This window comes from Apostichopus japonicus, chromosome 19 (assembly GCF_037975245.1).
Source record: "Apostichopus japonicus isolate 1M-3 chromosome 19, ASM3797524v1, whole genome shotgun sequence".
In the NCBI taxonomy this organism is placed as follows: domain Eukaryota; kingdom Metazoa; phylum Echinodermata; class Holothuroidea; order Aspidochirotida; family Stichopodidae; genus Apostichopus; species Apostichopus japonicus.
The window spans coordinates 24,072,494-24,099,034 of record NC_092579.1 but is presented as its reverse complement, the minus strand read 5'-3'; the positions used below and the strand labels follow the sequence as shown (position 1 = coordinate 24,099,034).

The 26,541-nt window shown below is 37.3% G+C and overlaps 1 protein-coding gene across 1 annotated transcript; it reads left to right on the top strand.

Annotated features, from left to right (window-relative positions):
- Positions 1 to 6,414: 6,414 nt before the first annotated feature.
- LOC139959840 (uncharacterized) lies at positions 6,415 to 24,060 on the top strand. Its single transcript, XM_071957720.1, has 2 exons — positions 6,415 to 6,717; positions 16,137 to 24,060. Exons 1-2 carry the CDS (start codon positions 6,535 to 6,537, stop codon positions 17,982 to 17,984), a joined length of 2,031 nt encoding a protein of 676 aa, XP_071813821.1. The 5' UTR covers positions 6,415 to 6,534; the 3' UTR covers positions 17,985 to 24,060.
- Positions 24,061 to 26,541: the final 2,481 nt, after the last annotated feature.

Here is a 26,541-nt window from a genome sequence, read left to right as displayed (position 1 = left end):
AGCTCCAAACGATATATATATATATATATATATATATATATATATATATATATATATATATATATATATACGAAGACGAAGTTTATAAGAAAAAAATCACCGGTGAGTTCCAAGAAGAAAAAAAATGATAAAAACACAATCTGTCGAGGAATTACCAAAACGAGTCTTAATTAGTTTTTTCTTCAGTAGATCCCCGGTTGGTCCCCGGTAAGAAACACGAGATTGAATGCTGAGCTGACCGACTACCTGAAAACCAAGAATTAATGATGCTTATAGTACGGAATCTATTCCGCAACAGTGATTCTTAGGAAGTCAGACCCATATGTGTTCAAAACTTGAACAAAACAGCTTGTCATTGGCAATCATCGTCTGCAGTATATCACTGTATAATCTCATATTAACAAGATAGGCTTAACTGCATCGCAGTTACGCATCGTTCACGCCAAATTGGCTTTCGGATGGAAGGTATTGCTACGCAACATTTGTTAGTGGACTGATTGTCATTTGTTATAGATTTTATAACCGGATTATCGGGTTAAAACAAAAGGCAATGTATATGCTGTTGGAATAACTGTACCTTGTTAGACGAAAAAAAGAAAACACGTGGAGGGTGTAGTGGTTTATGTTTGTGTGTATAATCATGGAGGTAAATCTGTTTTACCTCCATGGTATAATGTTCTAGGGTAACAAGCCTTCCCTTTTATATGCAAGGCTCCGGTTAGAACGTACATTATAGACAGACATATGGCTGGAAGTGAAGGCATATAAACAGTTGCTTTCCGGCCTTTTCTCAAGCCTTAATGTATGTTATTCGTTCTTACCATGCACCATAATACTCACTCTTTCACTCCTCGGGACGGCGCCAGCCAAAATTTGTCCCCTCCGTTAAAGAAACTGGTCTGATTACGAGTTTGAATGGATACAGAACTATAGAACTTGAATTCACCAACAAAGCGATAACATATGTTACCCTTAAAACGTATTTGTATTGTGCATAAAGAGTGACGTTTTCACCCGACCCTGCAGCTGTCGATTTATGACGAGTAGGATTGTGCATTATTGTGCATTCTAGTTTTAATTTTCATTACAATTCCTGCAAAGAATAGACGGTAGAGCCTATATGGCTTCATGGAAATTCATATCAATACAACTGTTCATTAAAACTGAAATTCTCTGACTCTTAAAATGGGGACTAAAATTTGTCTTTGCCTCATCATATATGATATACCCGGAAGGCTGACTAGCTACGCGTAGCTAGTCAGCCGCCTGGCAGACATACACCAGTATACATCAGCACTATCCACCTTGCCATAAATTATCTCTCCGGTTTTCCACACCAGAACCTTATCTATATAAGATTTCTCCATGAATCGCAGCAAGCGGCTATTGGAATATAAAAAACTATATAAAAAAAAGAAGATAAGAACCACGTGTTACTGCGATGGATTTTGACTGGTAGAAAATATCTCTTGAAATTATTACAAACGCAGGTAATTATATAACTATATAAGCCGCCTATACCTTGGTACTAAAATAGCCTTTGTGATCACAGAAAGATAAAATTGAGATTCATAGCCTTAATAGATGTAACATTTTCCTGGTAGTAAAGAAATGTTACATTATTGTTACTTGTGGGTATTCAGGTATATGTATATGTTATATTTAACACCTTTACGTGTAATGTAGTGCAGCTCAATTTGTGCTGAAGACTATACGTGTAGGGAATATCATTAACCAGTTAATGCAACCTCGACAACAGTACTTTAAGTACCGGTAAGGGAGTTAATATAGCTACACTTTCTCATATGTAGGATATTAATACTCAGTTTTCCATTTCGCGGCGTATTTTACGCAATTGAAGCCAAGACATGCAAAACTTAATCGCACCGCACCGTGTGACACACCATGGGCAGTCTAATATTGAATGCTGTCGAACAATACCCTAACGCCCTGGTACTCATACTGGGGTCGCAGCACTTTTTTATAGGTTGCCCATAAAAATTTGGATGGTCGTCAAAACTTCGACAGAAGAAAACGTTGTTGATACTTAGGGGGGGGGGGATATGAAAAGTTGCCAATTATCAAATCTGCAACTAACAACCTTATAGTCATATTCAAATTTCACAAATATGAGTGGGAATACCTTCTGCCCGTATGCCTCTTTTCCAGGCAACAAGACAGTCAAGGTGATAATTGGGGTCATGTTTTGAACGCCTTGTTTCTCAACGTATAGGACGCAACCTAAAGTTTGGTTTTTGGTGGGATTTGGCGATTTCTGTTAAGGGTCGCAGTGGTGTAAATAGGCCGATGCGACCGGCGCGAACTCCTTAACTGCGATATCATAGTAAAGCAGTATACACTACAAATTAATTCACACGCAATGACGTCAAAAAACATGTAATATTCTTAAGATTTCGTTCGAGCAAAAAATCACGAGGTCTGAGGGCCCTTCAATGAAAAATAGGACTCGGTGCAAACTGTCACCGTTGTAGGAACTACTCGTTCTTATATACGTCAAGTCTATATTTAGCGTGGTCACAATCACTATGGAAAGAGTTTTTTCTTATTTTTCCAACCGTCGTACTTCCCAGTCATCTCAGGTAAATAGATATACGGTATAAATACTAACCCTAGTACACATACACGAGGTGGGAAGGCTTGGTGGCAGCACAGTAATAACTTGACGTCACTTCCCTGCATGCTTATAGTTCACTCACAATTTATTTAAGCAAATGCATCCAATGTAGATGTCGACAACGCCAATGAAACGAGTTTACCCATTAGTCTCAACCCTAACATTGAGCCTGTCCACTCACAATGGCTTTTCATGAGTTCAGTCCATTCGGGTTACAATGAATGTGTATTCAGTAATATTAGTGGAGAATGCAAGATTTACCAGGGACGTAGCCAAGGGGGGAGCAGGGGGAGCGACCGCTCCCCCCCCCTTTCAGTGTCGATTTTTTTTTTAAACTGTCGTTTTTTTAGCATGGTATTTTGTCAGTGCTCTTTTGATCTTGAATACTCGTCAGCTCCGTTAACTCGATTGTAATCGTAGTAACATTCACGCCTACTGATTCAACTACTTACTTAGTTTGGCAGATGCAATTAGCTAAATTTAGCTTATAGCCAATTACAAGCCTACAGTTGGCCACTGCGTTATAAAATACATATTGCCTACCTAACCGCACTCTATGGAATGTCACGAACTGTATGCACAACAAAGTCGACAACGTTCGTTCAATGAGTCGTCCTAAGTTGTTGCTCGAACAGCATGTTATGAAGCTAATCTAGCAATCGTACGTGATACGCACTTCCTATAAATAATTATTACACTGCTAATACACTGCGATAACGATATTTGTTTTTAGGCCACTGCATATCTGGCTGTATTACAAAATATGAAAGTTTATAGTCAGTTAAGTCAGTTAAGTTAAGTTCAGTTAAGTTCGTCAAATGTATTAAAGTCCAGACATTGGACAATAAACAAGAATCATCCTACTGGAAAACTTGTAAAAGAGCACTATGTTTGTCTTTCTGATATATTATGTAAAAGAACATGTAAAAGAATTTAAACAGGAAACAAAATCTGCTGATAATGATATCAAATGATCAGGGCGTTACCAGTATGTAGCACGATAGTTTCATTCAACACTCTACCCGCCGAAAATACTATAGGATCCGATCTTGTCAGTTTTTTAACATGTAGTTAAGAACCCGTTTACGCAGATAATATTTCAGTTGAGAAAACACTTGAGAAATTTGCATCAGATGGCAATTGTTGGATAGCTCTCAGCCTTCTCTTATTAGGCTAACTTTAACATTTACTAGTTTCAGTTGTATCAAAGACATTTCTGGACTATCTTTGTATCTACAAGTATCAGAAGTTGAAGAGTAAGACTACTCTGTACATGTACCTTCAAGGGCGGCGGAACCGGGGGGCACGGGGGGCAAGTGCCCCCCCCCCCCACTTTTCCTCAGGTTAAAAATGTGCCCTTTTACTACATAAAACTTGTACTCTTGATCACCTTATTAGGTCAGCGATATTTCAGTAAGAGATCTAATCCTAATTTAGAACTATCAGGGGCGTAGCCAGTATGCAGCACTGTAGGCCCGGGCCTACACTTTTTTGGCCAAGTTATCTTTTTTATTAAAACACCCATAATTCAAATCCATAAGCTTGCTGGACGAGTTTAAGAGTCTAGACAGGAAAAACTATTGAAATGAACGTAGCAAGATTATGGCTAAATTAGGTGACCTATTCTTCTGTCATCTAGGCTATCATTCATATTGCGTGCCGTTTCATTCAATACTCTACCCGCCGAAAAAGACTAGGATACGATCTTGTCAGCTTTTTAACATCTACTTAAGAACCCGTTTAGGCAGATAAAATTTCAGTTGAGAACATTCCACAGTCAAATAAGCCTATCGTTGATTAAGAGACTTTATTTGTATAGAGCTGCAGCACTTTGTTGCCTGTTGTTGTCACGATCGGCGTTCCAAGTTCCAAAGCAGCCTTTTCGATAAACATTTACTAGCTACAGTTGTATCAAAGACAATTACTGGCTATGGTTGTATCAAAGACATTTCTGGCCTATCTTTGTATCTACAAGTATCAAAAGTTGAAAAGTAAGACTACTAAGACGGGGGGAGGGGGGGGGGGGGCGTTGATGGAGTGATGTGTATACGCAAATAAGATAATACAATAAGATTTATAAAGGGTACTAAATATCAGGCTACATCAGTCCAATCGAATTTCTGCAAAGTGCCCTTTGACGTCGGTGCCCCCCCCCCCCCCCAGATTAAAAGTGCTTCCGCCGCCCTTGTGTACCTTGCTAATTTTAATACATTATGTATTATTGAATTACGTACTATTTTAACTCGTTTGTTTTTTGGGTTTAAAAGTGATATTGAATGAGGTGTCTCAAGTTAGCAAGAGGCCAGGGAACCAGAATGAACATTCGGGAAGGGCCGTTTCCGGCCATCTGGGGGGTTTGTAAAACCAAAAATTTTCTTGTACGCTCCGCGCCAACCGATGGTGGCGCTCCGCTCAGATAGTCGTGCCTACAACTTTGAAAATCCATATCAATCGCAAAAAGTGCTCCCCCCCTTTCAAATTCCTGGCTACGTCGCTGAGATTTACGGATAATTTATCGCTGTCAATTTTAATTTTACACTTTCATGCGCATCAAAAAGGGATTGGGGGGGGGGGGGGATTCAAAAGAAATAATAAATGAATAATTAAATAATTAAAATTAAATATATAACTTAATTTTCAACAAATTGAAGTAAATCTGAAAGAGTTAATGGAATTTCTTGAAAAAGGCTCTTTCTTAAGTTGCAAAAGACTGCATCTTTTCCCCAACCCCATCCTCTTATAACCCCTCCCCGTGCCATTAGTCTATAAATCTAGCCCCCTTACGCCCTAACATAGAAGCTTGTACCGACATGTTTTTATACCAAATCAGTTTCTGTAGATTTGCGTCGAATGTTTCTTAATGTCTCTTTATGACATTTCCATAATCATATATTCCATCTATGCAGAATGTGGAATAATGTCATCGTTGAAATTTGGTATTCATTTTACAATACCAATCTCTAATTCCAACTCAATACAAGCAAGAAAAACTCGTTATGTGAAGTCACACTACGTCATAGCACGTCATACTATATAAAAAGATTTAAATTACAATAACCGCAAACTATAACCAAAACATAAAATATTGCCTGAATCAATATCTACGAATGTGAGTCATCTTCAAAGAATAAACTTGTTTTAAATGGATCATTTTATAAATAATTCCACACATTCCACCGGGAAAAAAACTTATATCAATTAGAACAACGGTGGTAAGAAATGATATTACTGTTAAGTTCGAGATTCGTGAAGTAATTAAAGTAAACAGTTTTATTTGGTTAGTTCTTCGTTGATATTTTCCTATTTTCATCATATCATTATATTATTATCGGTGGGTATGCAGTTATGGCCCAAAAAATTAAGCTTTCGCCTTATTTTATATTTTTCCTTTTTCTTTTTCACTTTTAAACCACTTTGGTCATATCTTTGTTATTTTCCCTTTAGGTGCCTAGACACAGATCAGCAAGTTCCCTCTAGAGCTCCCGTATATGCTAAAGGGTATATAACATAAGCACCCTTCTATAGTTAAAAGTTGAAATCGAGAATCCAAACTTCAAACTTAAAGAAAAAACTCTACTCTACGTCTAAGGCAGACCGCACTTGGAAAATATCACCCAGCGGCGATTCATTCATATGTAAATTACCAGCATCTCATGAATAATGAAACAGCCCCTCCTCCCCTCCTTCATAGCATGCTAGGAAATGAAAGTACACTTCAGCTTCCTCGTTCGTCGCCGGAAAATTAATAAACATACCCATTCAATCTACCTGCAAAATCATTTTGTTTTCGCTTCTAACCAAGCTTCAGCGACGCTGAGCTCATTTACAGTTGGGCTATACCAGTGGCAACACTTTACAGATTGTGGCTTAATGAACCTTTAGGACGCCTTCTAGCCGCCATGGGCCGCCTTATTTCTCCTGTTTGGTCGATTCTCTTTGGAATTGTCGTTTTTGTATTTAAACCAGTGGTATCTATTACACCCTTAGTGACCATTTCGAGTCCCACCGACCATTTACGCCAGGGTTCTACGGTGATTTTAACTTGTACGGTTGTGAACCTGGAAAACGATTTCTTTAGCCAGGTAAGAGGCACAATTATAACAATGGTCTTAAAGAAACAACAGGAAACAGAGCCATAAAATGATCATTGTTTATATCGAATGAACTTTTGGCCTACTTAACAATACATACATATCTAGAGATTATTACACCAATGTTCACTTTTCTGTAAATTTCCTTTCTTTAACAAATTGACTTACTCTCGAATATACTCAACTTATTCAAGAAGTCATTTTCCTTACAGTATGCTGGAAAAAAACTTGATATTATACGAAGCGCTAATAACTACATCATTATGATCAGTGTGTATGTGTATGTGAGATTTAAAAAAAACTCATATGTTCTATTGCTTAACATTCCATAAACTAATTGTCTTTCTATTCATTTATAGTTGTATTCCCTCCCCACCCCCCCCCTCTTCCTCTCCCTCTCTATTTGTTCAGAGCACATGGGGGTTTGTGTTTCTCTAGTCACTGGAATAGTCCCAAAATATTTGTCTCCGTCGAAAACATTTACCCCTATTAAGTATTACCTATCACGATATTAAGTGATAGGCCTGCATATAACAATGCTTGTGCATATTGTTAATTTGTTGTGGGTATATATAACATTGGTCTATTGACAAAGTATTACATAATTCTCTTATTAAAAAGTTTATTTTAATCTCTAGAATTCTTATTAATCATCATTTATTTTCATGATATTATTTTGTTCATTTCGTTTTCAAGCTCTGCTAATGACAATCAGATTAGTAGGCCAACCCATTAAAAATGGAACATTGTCCGTTTATACCCACTGAAATTAAACTTAATTCTAGGAAAAAAAGTGAATCATATACCAATTCGTGAAAACGGACGTTCTGCTTCAAACGCTACTGTATCATGGAGGTAAAACAGACCTCCATGACTGTATAAATAAGTGAGTGAAATTTTCCATTATACATTACTTCGATTGAAAGTTTGTGTATTGACACAGTAAACGTGATGAACTTCGTGAATCTTAAGGCTTAGTGTGAACATGAAACCGAGCGACCTGTTCAATGAAATAGGCCTTCTCTTTCTTGCGATAGCTTTCCCCCACTCGGTAGAAACATGCAAATCTAATTGGATAGATATATAATGTTCTGAAAATTGACATTTAATCAAAAAGATTGAATTTTCAATCGATTATTTTAATATAAATCCTATACCAAGCTAATTGTCATACTAACATCAATTAAGATCATGAATTTCGGTCTGATGTAATAGAACGAATGCTCTTGCTCTAGAATGAATTGAATAATTCAATTGAAAATTTGGAAATTTCTTTCTCATAAATTGAAACAATAGATTATAACTTGATCAGCCCGAACTAGTATAATAATTTGTTTTTATTATAACACATTTTTTTTATCGGCTTAACTGAAGTAAATAGTTCTGGAGACCGTTAACATTTATTTTTTAATGAAATTTTATAAAGCTGTTGCATCTGGACCCTAGTAAATGCACAAACCCCGGATCCTTCACTTTTCTTTTCCTCATTTTTACTTTCATTAACAAATTCGGCCAATCAGCAGCTTCTAATTGCACTTCCTTGTTTTATTAATATCATAAATTGTTCTCAAAATTAGGGCTCACTCAAAATATGACCACTTCAAAATGCAACGATTGACATGGAAACGTTTAAACACTAGAATAGAAAGCATTGTCTACCACACTTCTTGCGCCCTTCGCTCTTGACGAAACAATAAATATATATACCCCTCCCCCACCTCCCCCCCCTTCCCCCTCCACACACACACCCGGAAAATAGGAGATGAAAACGAAAGTAAAGATAATACAGTTTCATAGTGTTGGTTGTTAAAGTGGATGATAAGTTCCTCAAAGTATAGTTTGAAGTAGTTCACATCACTTTGGCTTGTCCGGGATAATTATTGATATATGTTATGAAAACTATAGTGGGTACGGTTTTGCTAAGATGAAAACTTGGAGATTAATCAACCTTCCGGGATTTTCAGATGTGCTGTGGGAAAGCCTGCAGGGATCTGATTTGTCAATTTTGAAGAAAGTTATAAAAATATCAATATTAATATCGAGCAAACTGTAAACGTACTGCATTTTATAGCTTGATACAGTTTCCCAACAACGAGCCAGTACATCGTCTTTACTACATGAAAATGCGAGGGAGAATATATATGTAGAACCTGGTATCTCTAATTGCCCCTTATAACCACAGATATTTGCTCAACTCTTGATTTTTTAATTTTGAATATTTTCCTCTCTGTGTATGCAAATATTGGAAAGGAGTCGACTAATTCAATTTATTTGATCTCTGAACAAGATATTACCAAAGTTTTGTCAACTGTATTTCAGTGCTTTCAACTTTCAAACTTTGAAATGCATAAACTATAGTTCGGGCTATGAAATATAATAATTGATGTAAATGTGAAGTAGGCCTGAAGCCTTCATGATGACTAATTAACTTTTTTTAACTTAACATAAAAATTAACCTTGCATACGTGACATGTGTTCACCTAGTACTTCAACCTGTGGTTACACATTAATGGTTGTAAGAGAAAGTAGGCAATAAAACCTTTAATGGTCTCCACATTACGGACAAGGTATAAACAAGCGGACAAAGGATTTTACTTGTGACGGTCCCCGTATACTCCTTTTGAATGTTGCGAGCTGGAGAATACACACACTTGCATGTGTTAAAATTTCTCAACAATAGGGAAGCACTATACATGCAGACATACCCTTGTTTTAGTGTTTTCCAAAGTGGAGTGGACGCACGTGATAGATGAGAGAGACACGGTGTAAATGCGGGATATGGCTTTTTAGTGCTTATAGGAGCTGACATCATGTGTATAGGGCTACAGATGTAAATATGTATATGTATATATATATATATATATATGAATATATATATATATATATGAATATAAATATATACATTTATATATTTACATCTATATCTATATATATATATATATGTATATATATATATATATATATATATATATATATATATATATATATATATATATATAGGCCAAGGGAATGCTTTAATTGCGTGCGGGCTATATATTTCATTCTATTTTAACTTTGGAGAGTAAGTTAATTATGTAAAATCGATTTTAAATGATCAGAATACCAGGAAATAGGAAATGAATGCCAGAATTTGTTATGCTAATAGAAGGACTTGATAACGTTCTCCAGTCTGTTGCTCTAATTAACAATATATTGAACATCACTTTCATTGCTGCGCAGTGTTGTAAGCCAATGTAACGGGATAAATAGATCACAGACCATGGCATGAAGATGAAAGACCAAACCAAGCGGCAAGGTCGTTACACGTCGTGAACACCAACTCTCTTAATTAATAATGGTCTCGTTCATTATTTTCTTTGTCCTCTTTGTTCGTATGATAGGGATTACAACAACAACAACCACCTTAGGCATATAATTGAGTATTTTGACTGTTCTAAATCCCGGGAATATTTTAGTTGGCGAACTACCCACTCTTCGTCTGTATCATCTTGGCGACCCTCCAGTAATGGGATGCTGTTGCCCGGGAAAGGTGTTTACTGGGAGCATGGAGCTATTACCGTAATAGCTCCATGCTGGAAGGAAGTATAGCTGATGCAGTGGTGGGCATAGGATTTCAAAGATGTGGAGAAGCGATTGGGTTCTTAATTTCACTCGGCTTATTTTTATTAGGGTCAAAAACCTTTACGAAACGTCCCGAGACGAATGAAGAATTTTAAGAGGGGTGTGGCCATGGGGGCTCGTTGGAGTCGACTCTCGTGGTTGGGAGGGGTCTCGGGGTTCTTAAACCATGTAAAGCTTAGGCGTCAAAATGGTGCATTCGGAAGGGCATTAAGACTACAACACAGTGGTGTGCTAATATATGAAATTGAGTTTTTTTTTTCGCGTAATTTAAAAATAACAAAATGTTGCCGCCTGGAGGAATGGTCTAATTTTCCCCGGCTGAATATATGAAATACCCCATCTGGTCAATTTTTTTCCGACTGACTATGGAGGTAGGGCTGTATTCCCCAAACCTCTCCTCCTTTTCGCACGCCACTGGAGGTATTGAGACGCCCTGAGAAATGTTTATTCATAAGGGTGTTTGTTGCAAAATGATATAAAAAATTTCAACTTATGATTTTCCCGAACTTCAATTTTTTTTCATTTTCTTCTGAAATTTTTGGCGACCATTCCAAAATTCGGGACCTGCACTTTGCATACCAGAGTCTTAAATGACGAGAATTTTCAAGGATTTATCTAACATTATGCAAAATAAATTATCAAAGATATCTCGCGTCTTCGAATCTGCCACATACCTGACACTACAACCCGACTGCCACTCCCTTCACACCCTATTCATCTCCTCTTGAGTACTCTTCCATCAAACGTGGACGAGAATATTCTTTTCAAGAGGGTTTAGTGCATCAAATATTTGTAAGATAATTGTCAACCGTTCATATCGCTTTCAGTCACACTTCATGCAACCCTCATTTTGTTTAAAATCGAGTGGAATCTAGAGACTTTACACTTAAATTTGGTACAATTTATGTTTGATTTTCGTGGTTTTATGAGTTCAAAGCGCAGAAGCTCTTTTGGCACTAAACAACTCGATTGCATTGTTGTAAGTACTTAAAAATTATAGCATATAGTTTCCAGTGATACTATACAGACTGCAGAAGTTTCAGTTGTAAATTTTGGCGGGAACTTGTAATCCATATAGTGGATGTTGTCAGTAGTAAGGTTTAGTACCATCATCTTCACCCTACAAGGCATGCGTGTCAAGCACCTGATCTTAGATTCCAGTGAAGGACTAAACGCGAACGTCAAGAGAGGACTTTACCATGACTTCCACTTCACAAGTTTAAAGATTATAAAAGGAATTCCACAAAATGCATGTAGGTTTTAACAGCATGGCAGGTGTTAACACACTGAAGCTACCGGCTAAATCTTACATCAGTAAGCTCAAATTAAGTAACGTAATTAATCAACAACGTGCAGGGAGGTTCTATATAGAGTCTCAAAGTATTGGGGTATTGCGTCATGTACAATAGACTGCGTTAAAAACATCCCGTACCAAATGACACATTAAGACTATTAACATAACACTTCAAGAATCATTTCAGAAGCTTAATGAGCTCTATTGATTACGTTTATGTTTGGTAGTAAATTTCCGCAAATCCACAGAGAATTACTCAAATTATAAGTTTGCAATATACATCAGTTAATTCATCGGCCCTATATGATTTCAGTGCACCATGTTGAAGATTCGGAGCGTTGTATGATCACATACATTCAGTTCGATCCTCACCATGCATTTCTCCACATATACAGCTATACATGTTAGTAGCCCTATGATTAATCAAACTGCCTATAAAAATGAAAATACAAAGGTGGGATAGTATTGTTCTCTTAAAATTTTCGACTTTTAATATAATATTTGAAAAGAAAGGTACGTATAGTCATTTCTCAATGTCTAGCATTTATTGAGGGAGTTTGAAAACTGACAGAATCAAGAACTGTATCAAAAATCAACACATAAAGCTGCTTTCAAACGATTTCTTATGGCAACATTTCCCTTTATGCGGTATAGACAATAAACGTAATTTCAAGCTAATAATTTGCTAGTTACCATGCAGTGTCTTTCCAATGCTACAATGTTTATTCTGTCACATTGTTATTCATGATTGTGCCGCACGTAGATCGGTAGACTGATAAAACGTGTTGCTATATTGTTTTTACATGGTACCCTTAATTATAAACCACAAGACAAACAGCTCTTAAAGGGATAGTTCAGGTGTCACAAATGTTTATCTTATATGAAAGAGGGCAATAAAAGAAACCCAATAGTGAAGAAATTATTCAAATATCTTTTTCCGTTTAGGAGATATTCAAGTTTAAAGTTCTATCTGATTGTGTAGAAACTGCTGAAATCAGACTAGCTGTGACGTCATATCCTCACATTCCTGAAAAGTTTTTGTTACTTTATTAAAATATTTTGTAAGATTTTATGACTTACAACCAAAATATACGTCAGGAGATCTCTTATGTGTCAAGGGAAGTATTTGAGATTTAGCATCTGAAGAATGCTTGATTATATTTTTTTAGATTTGTGAAAATATATGTAATTAGTTTTTAATGAAATATATTGACACATGTTAAGGAAGTGAGGATGTGACATCACACCCTCACAGTTAGTCTTTCTACACCAGTCATTTGCAAAGAAATTTTGAAATCTTCAAAATGTGATATCTCCTTAACGGAGAATGCTATCATGGTGGTTTCTTCACTATTCTGTTTGTCTTTTTAAGCTCTTTCATACAAGATAGACATGTCAGACACCTGAACCAATCCTTTAAGAGAAAGAAAGATAGAAGCAATGTATCGTTCTGTATCCAGCCACTGTTAAAAACAAACTCCGACAAGTCAAGACCGACTGATATGGGAATGTTAATTGATGTAAAACTTTCACACGGATGGAGAGATTTGGATTCAATTTTCGCATCTTAAAGCGTCAAGCATCATTGCTACTTTAGAAACTCATCCTTCAAAATCAACTGGCTTAGTCATTTTTTGCGTATCAGTTCGTGATGATTCTAATGGAACTAAAAATCATGCTTTTGTTTGTCACGAGCTAGTATAGAGTGTAAGGAGAAGGAATTTATTTGTTTAACCAATATTAAATAGGGAATAGAGGCAATCCTTTTAATGACGCGTATATAAGGCGATCATGGGATGCGTAATGGCCATTATAGACGTTAACACAATACATAATATAACGTGTAAAACACTTGTTTAGTACTAATGAACGTAATTAGCGGATGAACATTCTACTTAATTGGTAACTACAATGTATAAGCCTTTGGCAACCAGACACAATGGTTCAATGACTGTATAATAACCCATGAATGCGGCCTTGAAACTGAATGATAATAACCAGATTATGGCAGCAGCACACCAAGTCTTGCGCGCGTGTTATGAACTACCGGTATTCCATAGCTGCTATAACAGATCGCTTGTTCGTGACCAATGTGTATAGGCTATAATGTATTCCTTTATACATTGTGTTTTGTGTACATATTGTCATTAATTGATACATATTGTCATTAATTGATTAACCATGCAGGAGGTTAGAGTGTTATTGTTACTATATGTATTTGATGTGTTCCTTATTGCAAACGCAGAATTATTGCGCGCACAAGAGGATTTATGCACATTAGTTTATTGCCCGAGGAGTTCCCGGATCAAATACCTTTAACCCATGTCTAAAAAGTCAATACGCGTTTGCTATACTTATTAAACATGCATGTATGTTATTAGATTAATCAAGTGCAAAAATAAAAAGCGGAAATTGTAACCATAATGTTAGACTTTCTTCTCAGTATTTGACATTTGACATTCTTCATGGTGATGCTAATACACTGTATTGCTTATGAAATAATATTTAAAAAAATCGAAAACTTTTACCAAACTTAACATAAACAAAAATTGTATGTAAACTGATGTGTGGGATAAACTGTTGACTTTTTCGTTGTTTGGGTACACTCATATGATATAGTTCAACAATGAATGTTTTCATTCAAACCTCCGAATCAGTAAATTATTACTCCTTTCTAGACAGACACCCTCTGTCAGTCTACCTACTAAAATAACGTCTTCCCGCCAAAAAGAAGAAACGAGGACACGTGACTCGAGTTATTTTAAAGAAGCAAAACTTGAAAATGCAACTGAGAAAGCTATCAAGAAATTGATGTTCCAAACTGTAACATAAAAAGAATAAAGTATAGGGTTTATAAAAATTAAGCAGTAAAGACTGTTTTTCAATTATACGGCTCTTAGTTTCAATTAATGCATTTCAAAAAGGGTGAAATTCGACTATAAAAGCATTTTCAATTAGACTCATCCTCAAGAGTGTTAGGCTAATTAAATCTAAGAAAAGCCGATGATTTACTGCATCAAAAGCGGAGAGATTACGGTAGAGGTTGACATCCAAAGAAGCGATTCGATACAGTTTGGAAGTGACTTCATATACCCCAGGGTCACAAAAGGCAAAGAGCAAAAAAACAAAAAAAAATAAGATGAAGAAGAAGAAAAAGAATTTGATTGCTATGACCTTCATTGTGCGTAATCAATGTCAGCATGCCTCTCGTCTTTGTCCAGATCGAAATATCAGGGCTAACTTTAAAAATATTATCTTATACAACGCCTTTGTTCAAAAGACGTGTGTATAATATGCGTCTGTCACAGACAGCTGTTTTGCAGTACAAAAGGGTCTTTTCATTGTTACATGACCTACTTTTAAGAATATAATTCATCTAAAGATCTAATGATCCACTTTGACAGAAATTCAAACGTTTCTAACACTTCCCTGAACAATATACAACCAAAGTTAAAGTGAATGACAATGACACATTGGTATAGAGACTGCGATTCACTTGCAGAGGAACCCTATACGACACACATGTTGACTCATCAAGTTTAACATTTGAACTTTCAGGGGCAAATAGTTCGATTTCTGTACATATCTCTTGCGAAATTAATCAGGTCAAAATAACAAAATTAATCTATTAAAGATTATTTCGTTGACATGTGACTGTCATTTATTGAAACCTTTACAAGTCTTGTAGAGTTCGTGTATGGATACTGTACAATTCGTGTACGGATACTGTACAGTATCAGCTGATTATACGAATATTTGCGAGGAAAGCATCCATTACAATTGTTTTAATCAGGGGGTTGGGGTGGGGTTGGGTGTAACTCACTCATATATATATATATATATATATATATATATATATATATATATATATATATATATATATATATATATATATATATATATATATATATGTTGATACTAGATGAGACTAGTGGAACACTAGTAGTTGTAACTCGGAGTTTCACGCTTTATTGCGATCTTCAGACAACAAAGAGTTGTCTGAAGATCGCAATAAAGCGTGAAACTCCGAGTTACAACTACTAGTGTTCCACTAGTCTCATCTAGTATCAACATATATTCCGCTCTGTCCAATGGACATAGAGCACTCTGCGCCAAGATAGACGCCAACCTACTCTCTCTCTATATATATATATATATATATATATATATATATATATATATATATATATATATATATATACATATATGTCGATGATTATTGTTGCGTTGCGTCTTCGCAATATAATAAACAGTCTTCAGTATGGGCTGTTTTGTGTTCTATAGCTGGTCAGGTGAAACAAAGTTTTGTAACTATCATTTTTTCCTTTGTGTAAAAGTAAGTTGGCCTGACGTTTCGATCCTAGCAGGATCTTCTTCAGAGGCTTTTTACACATTCTATTACACAGGCTCTCTAGTGGATAAGCAGTTTGCTAACAGTTTTATTTTATTTTCATTTTATTTTGATTTTTTTTCCTTTCTTAATATTTTCTTATAGGGTGGAACAATCAGGGTTGTCCGAAGGAACACAGGCGAGGATTACCAATATCTAGCTACATGGACACTGTCTACTACCACGGTGTCTGAATCGCGATTTCAGATTAGCGGTTACCGCAACCCTGATCGTATCGTAATTGAGTTTCAGATTCAGGATGTCATACCAGAAGATGCAAGCGTGTACCAGTGTGCGATTTTCGATGGCACAGAATGGCGGCTTGGATCCAATAGACACAAGCTCGAAATGATGACGCCACCGTCTGCAAAGTTTCCAGTTTGTTCCGCTTCATGGGAAGGCGATGCAAAAGATAATCTCAAGCTTGATTGTTACGCTGAAAGATCTGTTCCTCCTCCGAAACTGGTTTGGTATCACGACGGTATCGAAAAAAGTAATTCCGTCATTTTCCGGGATTATATGTACTACGAGAATGTCATGACCATTGCAAACGTGTCGTCAATTGACGGTGAATACGTCTGTAGGTTCTACTACAGCGACGGGGACATAGTCGACCAACGTTCGTGTGTAGTCAACAAACCTCGCATTTCATTGTTCCCGGAGAAACCAAGCTTTGTCCTTGGTGGAACCACAAAGTTTTCTGTTTTTGTCATGGCAGGACCAGCCCTACGAAAGCCTCTGTCATGCTACCGACAGTTTACGAATGAAAACGGTGTTCCGCAAACCGACGATGTTGACGTTTCTTTGAGAAGTAACGAGCTCGGAGAGGTGTCCATTAGACATGTCCCTCTATCTTGGAACGGATCAGAAATTATATGCTCGGCTGAAAATTTGGTCGGAAACTCTGTAAAGAGCATCACTGTTTTGGTAGAAAATCACGATAAAATGAACGGCGCAGAAGTCGTAATTCTTCCTCAAGATCCAGAAGTCGTGGAGGGTGGAGAGATATCTTTCGTTTGCACACGTTCACACGTCTTAAAGGACTTTCCCATCGAATGGTTTTTCGCCGGGAGGAAGATATCGAAGAGTAACACGAACGACAGGTATTTGATCAGCCACGAAGGGCAGGCATTGAAACTCACCAACACATCTATGAGTGATGATGTCCAAATTATATCATGCCAAGTTCAAATCGATAATGGTGTTACCCTTGAAGCATCGACAGATATCCGGATTGCTCGACAAGAATACCCCAGCCACCAAAATCAATCCTGTACTCTTGCAGACTTTGACATGTCACTTCATGTTCCATTTTACTGGAAAGAACACAAGTTTACATTTACCCTGATCATACTTCTCAGTTTACTAGGTATGGTCTTCATAATTTATCTGATCGGCAAGTGCATCGTTTGTGTGTGGCGAAGAAAATACCCTCAAATCGAGGGATTTCCAAACGCGAACAGCCGCATAGATTCATCCTCCTCAAAGAAATACCTCATGACAGAAGAAGGATTGTTGTTTGGTCCACGGGCTATGCAAACAAGTATCGCATCTGACAGACCATCATCTGTGTTGACCATGCACCGAACTCTTCCAGACGTTCCCCTCAAGAGGTTAGACTCGGTGTCCGAGAACAACGCATCCCAACCCCTGCAGGCCGAACAACCGCATGATGTGTCTTACGTGGATATGCACAGCAGTGAGGAGGGCTCACTACCGCCACCGTCTTACTATTCAGCCACCCTCCCGGTACCAGAGAAGATTGAGCCCGAACACGTCACTGAAATGAATAAATTCCGACCAACAAGGAAAAGAGAGCGCCACCCCAGCGGCAAAGTACCTCAAGACAGAAATTACCAGGATTTTGATGACGTGTTCTGCGACCCTTATCAAGAATTGGAGGATCTCTATAGGGAACGCGCAGAGAGTAACGCCTACATAGGCAAAAAGTAAGCCGTGAATCTACGCTTGCAATACAAACTCGTGTGATTGATGCTATGAATCGTACACCCGGCATACGTTGACTGACCGGAAGATGAGAAAAAAAGCTTTCGTGTGCTGCGTATTGTAAATTTAACCGCGCGGATATAATGAATGGATAGGTATATATAACAGGTGCGTCCGCTTTAAAGATTGTGTATTTCAGTGTCAAGAACACAGCTGTACTTTGCGAGCTGAAAATTAGTTTGCTCTCTGAGAAGACAAAAAGCAAGACCAGCAATGAGCCAAAACGCGTCTTTTTGTTCAAACCAATAGGATATATCATAGAACACGGTTGGACGAGCAGTGCTTAGGACACTCGATGAAATAAGTTTCAACCTTTGATGATGATTGTGCTTCCGAAGTGATGAAACGCCATTGGTAAATCCTTGTGAATCGTTATGAAAAACGCAACCACAATCGCGTTTATGCATGAAAAAAGTACCAAGTGAATCCATTAAAGATAAAAAACAATACCTTTAGTTGTGGTGCGCCAATATCAGTCAGCAATAACTCAAAGTTCAATGGGGAACATCGTGATATGATTTCGCTGCAAACGCCCTTTTATCGTATTTTAAAGCATATATGATTGTGACAGTAAATTGATGGTTGCAAGTATCACATAATTGTCATACATCCATCATGAAATCATCATTAGCAATCAAAACAATAAAATGGATTTTAGAATTCTTGATAATTCTTGTAATTCGGGTAATCTGCTCTGTGGTTCAACCTACAACCATTTCGCAAAAAAAGAAAACAAGGAAAAAGAAGAAAGCGAAAGAAAGATATCAAACCACACAAATACGAGGGACGGGTTGATGCTGAAGATGGAGACGCCAAATAATTAGGATTTACATTATATACATTATGAAACAAACGAGAAGAATATCTTTTATGGAACGAGCAGTTCACTTTATGCAAATTATGAGTCCACAAGATGGCGCAGAATGAATGACGGTCATGTTGGGACTCGTTAGCTGCAGGAACCCTCGTAATAGATGACGCCCCTTGATTTCAGCTGCGCATGGTAGTATCGTCGTTCATGGATGGTCACGTCAAGGGACAGTATAGTAGAGTCACGTATAACATTCGCACATATTCTATCCGCATATTGAATTATAATAACAAAGAGAAGTTTGCTCGAAGAGGTACTCGTTTTTTGTGACATTTTGCTTTTGCTTGACTCCATATTTGATTTGATGGACCGTTCAGAAGTATGAAGGTCACAGTCATAATAAATGTTACTTTCTGATATCATGGATTAGGAAAGATTCAATAACATGACTGACGGAGGTTAAGACGAGTGGCCTGTATAAGTGTCAACTATACGATGGTATATATGAAGCTTGAAAACACGATATGGATCATAGCGTTATAAATCAAGAGTAATTAAAGGCATTGAAGACTCGCCCCAAACAGCGTGCCGCCATCTTTAAAAAGTTAACTTTCCGTTGCATGCAAGTGAAGTTTTTCTCTTTTCGCTACAAAATGTAGACAGTAATGAAACGTGATACCTTGTTATCTTTAGCTGGACCTGAGTTGTCCATCGCTGTATCGTTTGTACACTGTGCTGTGGGTATTGACCGCAGCTGTATGTACTGACTGTACACTAGTGTCCAATTACCAACGGTAGCAAGTTGTGTGGGTATTTTCTGGTATCGATGGTGGTGTCTAACACTTCTATTACACATCATTCGAAACCAGGTCAGATTAACGGCATTAGACGTTTTTTTTTGCGCGAGTCTTCACACCCTTTAAGGAGCATGCGGACCATTAATACGTGGCAGCTACACTGTTGCATACAGACATGTGCGTGATAATGAAGTTGTTTTGTCAGTAATCCATTTCACACAAAGTAAGACCACACGGGTCCCAAAGAGAGGAGAAAGGTTTCCCTTTTGGATACATTGGGAGACAAAACCAGGAACATCAATTAGGAAGTGTGCAATTAATTAATGTATAGATTGAACACCGTGCTATACTACTCAAGAGAATTAATGGCGTTATATCGAATGGGAATGACGAAAGTTATCGTGCGTCGTTTCACGGAAACTTTTCGGGCAATTATAGGTTTGTACATTAAATATTTTAAAATTTCTTTCTTTATTTCTAGTTTTCGTCAGCAGTATTATGAACTATTTACGCAATGTTTTATTTTGTTTACATGGAAGGATGTACATAGAAAATAATGCATTTTCATTTAGCATATATACGTATAGTATATGCGCGTGAAACAATGTAGCTCTTGTGGTATTTTAAACGCTATACAGACTAGTTCGATATAAAACACACACAAAAAATACAAAAATCATGAAGTAAAGAAAAAGAAACATGTTTCGAAAGTGAGTAAAGCCAAAAACATGTTCTGAATCTGGCAACGTTAAAGACATCATAAATTTGACTCAGTCATATCAAGTTTCTTGTGAAAAGTGTGCAATATTTACTCCTATATAGTAGTGTGCGGTGATGCTAAAATATGTCTAACTTGTTCGTTAATAACTTTTAACAATAACTGTGTTGCATGTTCTTGTCCGGTTTGCTGGATCAAACCTGCACGATTTATAAAACTGTTCCGGAAACAAAAGATTTCCAGAAAACATACCATGTTAACAATTTACGACAATTGCATATATCGATATGCCCTGCACCAAACTTACAGGCGTGGAAATACACGGCAAGAGTGTAAATGATGGGCAAGGAATCTAGAAGAAATGCCAAGTGCATACGTTGGTTCATCGCTGTTGAACTGTTTTTGGAGTTACCGATTTTCAGTTGCTAATGAATCCAACGAAAAAGTCACCGCTTAGGCCTATAGCTCCACATTATGGTAGGCTATACAATATCTAGTTTACTGCAAACCATGCATGACATGCGGGAGCTTATGTTTAAATAAAACTGAGAGTGTGGGCAAATATAGTGCCAACTAGTTGTATACAGCTGGAAACTGAATCATGCATATTTGTGAAGTTAAAAAACTCCAGATATCTCTGCATTTGGACAACGTGATATACATATATAGAGTATACATAGATAGCTGCATATGGCATTGCGTAACTGACGACATGTTCGAAATCAAACGAGTTCGATGTCATTTGGTAATCAGTTAAAGACTTTTAATTGTTGAAAGAGACAAAATGTACACTGATAAAGTGTGATTTGTTACAATTGACAAGACCAACTTTCTATAACATATACTAATTTTGCACATTCTCGGTCACTGTGTTGTTTGTCAATTTTAGTTTAGTTCTCTCTCAAATCAAACTTTCTGAAATGCCGCCACGTGATTATGATTAAGCTAAAACTGAACGTTTTAATTGAATCGTGCAAAAGTCTATACATTGAGAGCATCGTTACAAGACCTTCAGGATCTAGCGAAGTATAGGCTATTCCACCTCTCAATACAAGCTAAAATTGGTGGAATGAATTCAACTGATTTGCATAATGCCTGAAAGTTGAAATATCTGTCACCAAAACCAATTTCATTTTCATTAGTTAAAATGCAGCCGGAAATAATTGATATACAGTTGCCCCAGGGCGGCAGTGACGCGTATCGCTTTTCTGAAACACTCAAAGGTTTGTGCTACTACACTTGGATTATGAGTGTTCTACATCCTGTAGGCTCAAAATACATTCGACGGGTTTCCTTGGAAAGTAACGATCATGCACAATACGGTATTTTCAATATAACTTGAGCACGAGCTCATTATATATGCAAGAAGAAGAAAATATAAAATTCAAACGAAAGTAATTAACGAAGCAAATATATTATATAAGAAAATATTTCATCACAAAGTTTCAAGACATAAATTAACACATAATAAAATGAAAAAAGTAAAGTTGATAAAAAAAAATGAAATCGAAAAAGGAAATACATTGAGGTTACAAAAGCAATATTTCAACGGCACGGTATCACTAAAAGAGAGAAATTTCATGCATATTCAATAGGAAGATTTTAAAGCAACTGTTTGTACTATAGTATTTTGTCTATGTTTTAATCAATTACCTTGCTTATATAACAAAGTGATATTCGTTTCGTACTATATCCTGTAATTATAATTAATTCTAACTTTATTATCTCTGAATGACATCGTTCTTGAGGCAAGTTCGTATGAATACACACATAAATATGAATATGCATAGTATCACATCAGTATGCACCCAGTTGGGACAATTTTTTTCTATACTGTACTGTTACCGGTATGTCCCGCTTTCAGAGTACTCATAGTGTCAGTATGAGCAGTAACAAATATCATGTTCCTATCAGATAAAGGTTCCGAACTGCTTCGATTGTCAGTACGAGTACTTTGAAGCATGATATGGAAGGACAGTTTGAGAGGTATCAGCATTAGGAAATTGTCCCAACTGGCTGTCAATATGTTATCTATGTGGAATAATGGTGATACAAATCACTGTTTTTCGTGGTAGTTATGTATATAGAAGCAGTCAGTTTTTTTTTGCATGCCCTCTGCTTTCGTTTAATATGTCTCATAAAAATGCTATTTTTCTTATTTGGTTTCTAATGAATGTAGTTTACGTCATCACAAGAGATTTTGTTTACAATCCTTTTCGATTTGAAAATACAACATATACATGTAATTGTCAATTTGTAACAGCTGTAGTGACGTCATGTGATCGCTTAAACTTCAAAATGCAGTATAACCAACACGTTGATTTGTAATACCAAGCAGTTTGATAGAAATTTTCAACATTATGATTTATTTTTTATTTAAGATCACTTTGTGTGGATATATCTATAGTGAAATATTTCGACCAATTTTTTATTTCTAATCGGCACATACATAGTTTGTCAACTCTACAGTTAGGCTATTCGCGATGCTAAGGTTGGAAAGCCAAAACAGTAACTATATTATTAATGTTGTTGTATATATATATTTCATGGACAGTTATTGAAAAGCTATATTTTCTATAATTGTAGACTTGAAAGAAAGGTATTATGTAGAGATACGTCCTTGTTGTTAAATGGTTATTGTTCAGCTAATGTCGTTTTATCCATCGGGATAATGAAGGCCATAAAGACAATCAGCATTACTGCTATGTGCTAAATATGCTGAAACCTCAAGTAATGGTCACTCATGACCAATCTTTCAACTGGAAATTTACTTTAACTTTGTCGAAAATGTGTTTCCTCGCGGCGACACAATGCATATGCCCAAATAATTTTGAATAATGTGGATGGTCATATAGCCTACATTAACGTATGTTTGAAAAATGTTAGCAGTCTTATTTTTGGGAAGCTGTAATTTGTTTCGTATTGGAAACTCGTAGAAATCGTATTGAGACTTAACTTAGTTTTTCGGCGAATTGTTACCGACCTAAGCTGACAACCTGCTGCATTTAAATCCTGAAATGTGTTACTTTTAAACTTAGTGCTCCCCAGCCCCCCCCCTCCTCCCCCACCTCCCTCTCACCCTCCAACCGACCAAAACAAAACTTTACAATACATCATAATTTCATTTGTGGTATAGTAACACTGATCAACAGTAACGTACAGACATTTATTGTTACTCTGTGTTATATAACGTCATGCATGAGGTGGCACCTTAATGTTACACACTAAACGACAAGATGTGATTACAATAGTGAAAAAAGGTATTTAAATTTGCATGTTGTTAGTTGAGAGCTGATAACTATAGTCAAGCTCTATTTCTACCGTGATGATTACATATATGTCCGAGTAACACACTATGCTAGAGTAGTGTACATACACGTATCTATATATCCATATACAGCCCATGACTCGGCGTACATTAAATGTAACATTCGTCGAATATCTCAAGTTGTGGGATATGATGAAAATTCCATAGATTGAAATCTCCAAGTTTAGCGAGACAATCAATGACTGACTGGTGTTCGTTACTTCAATTAGGCCAACTTTGTTGCCTCCTAACAAATTATAAGCTTAGTATTAATAAACTATTCCGGTCCTCTGAGAGTTGCCACAATATGCATTGTTTTTTGTACTTCTTCGCATAGCTGTATGTACATACTTGGTGCACTATACTATAATAAAATCTTAAATAGTCAACTTGTTTTCTTTCTTCTTTTTCTCCCCATTATTCTCCAATAACTATAATAGTAGGCCTATTTGTGCTCAGACTGTCGTGTATGCGTGAACCTTAGCGATGAACAGATTAAACAAGAGAGAATATTGATATTTGATTTCTACAGTTGAAAGTGTAATACAACCTGACTTTTAAAATCAAAGATATCTAACATATAATCATGGCCTAAATTTACTGGATTTCGCGATTCTTCGCTTCTGCAATATTTGTAGGCCTGACTCAGACGCTTTGGTATATTGACCGAATTCGCATGTGCAAACGGAGACTGGTTCAGGCCAGTCAAGACGGGTGTGGGAGGTGTGTGTACGGGGCAAGTCAGCCTTGAGCTTTCACCCGGGGGACTGTTTTATTTAGAGACCCAGGAAAACTATGGAGAGGCCCGGGAAATGATGGCATAAAGAATAGTGTTTTCTCTTTCCGTAAAAAAAAGGGGCAAAATTAGTACACGTACAAGGGGACGGGGGGGGGGGGGTGGGTGGCGTTGACATAATTGTCCCTGGTGCGTGACCTAGTCTTACTCTTGGCCAAGACGTCAGTAATTAATTAGCATTTAATTAATGGCGCTATACCTCTTTACTTGAATAGCTGTATATAAGTAGTGTACTGTATTGCATGGATGTGTGCAACATAACTAGCATGATTGTACACGGCCAGCCTCTAAATCGATTCAACTGGAAACTTTAGTGATGAATTAAAATGATTTTGAGCGATACCGACTGCATTTTATAATTGAATTGTGGCGTGAAACTATCTTCCGAGACAAAACGAATGCTACAAATAAATGCACGTTATGTCATGCATGGCTCTTTTTCTTTATCACTCAGTAATGTGTTACACCAGTGGTGCATGTGCGCAAAGATGATGTTGAGCCTGGGGTGGGGTGGAGGCATGGCCTCCACATCCCATCGTAAGTCGGGGAGAAATGGTTCAGTCGGCGGATTTTGCATTCAGCCGGGGAAGGATATGAGATCACAACTTACATTAGTCAGGGGAAAGATTTTTTATTATTTATTAGCACAATCTTGTGTTTACTGAGCTACTAATATGCACCTGAATATCCATCAGATTACACCACTTGACGTCTAAACTTTCAATTCTTTCCGGGGGAGGAACCCCAGACCCCGTGACACCCGACCCCTAAAGTTCAAGTGCTAATACTTTTGGATATTTGTGTGAGGTTTGAAAGGAAGACATGCACTTCACCGCTATCCATGGATCCTGGGCGGAAGTTGATGTGTAGGTGATGTCTCAAGATGGCGATGCCGCTGAAGTCATTCTGTTTATGATGTCACTAACCGATATTACAAACGTATTATTTATTCATGTATCAACACAGCTATCATATTTCGTGAGTGTACCGAGTTCGATACACGATGTCAACGGGAGCGGTGCATCGGCTAGATGATATGTCCACAACCTTTAGGTTCCCAATTCACAAACACACCAGGCCAGTATCCATTTGACCTATTCAAATTAACAAATTTGTGATGAAACGGTTGTTAATGGAATCTTTCCGTTGGATTTGGTATTGACTTTGTTTGTCGTCAAAAACGAGCCGCAGGCGTCCACGGCTGAGAACCCACTATTAAACCTCCAACATAAATTTTAATTACAATATATCAAGTAAATGAGAAGAACGTATTATTTATCCCCTTTTCCCAAGGTCTCCTGATTGACCCGAACCCCGGGGATTGCCCTCTCCTCACACCCACCACTACCGTCGCTCCGAACCTATCAATGACGAATACATCGAGACGTGGAGGGTTAACCTTGGCAGTGTACTAGAGGACGACAATATGCTAGATTTCATGTCTGGATACATGATTAGCTGACAATACCGACCTGTTTGAAGGTAGCAGCCATTAACAGCAGCCCCAGTGTATACGTCAACGTTACGCGCCGTTGGCCACTGACGATTGTACACTGTGACGAGCGCTGGGTACGCTGTGGCGGGAAAGTGGATCCCCAGCAGCCACTAAGGGCAGACTATATTAGCAGACAATAACAAGACGGTTCCTTTGTCTTACCTGTTTTAAAGCGAAAATAATTCACGCTATGCATACAGTAAAAAGCTATAAATGGCACCGTAAGAGACGTGAGGTGTTGCTCTTTCATGTGGTATAATACTAGAATGGAATGGTGGACGATATCTGCATCCATGGTCAACTTAAACTTGTGATGTTACCAAAACTTGTGGAGAAAGGCGTAAATTACGGCAACTTCTATACAATTAAAGGTGGGCTCACTCGTAGATTCTGTCCATCACATCACCCGAATCAAAAATAATATCAATACTGCCCTCCGCTGGTTTGTCACGTAAATTCTTAGCAATCCCGTATTTACGTCTAGTACCGGTAAGCAATAATATGGGTTTGGGTACCTGAAGCGGTGGCCTTGACCAAATTCCTGCATAGTTTCTTGTCTTTGGCAGTGTCAGTAGTATG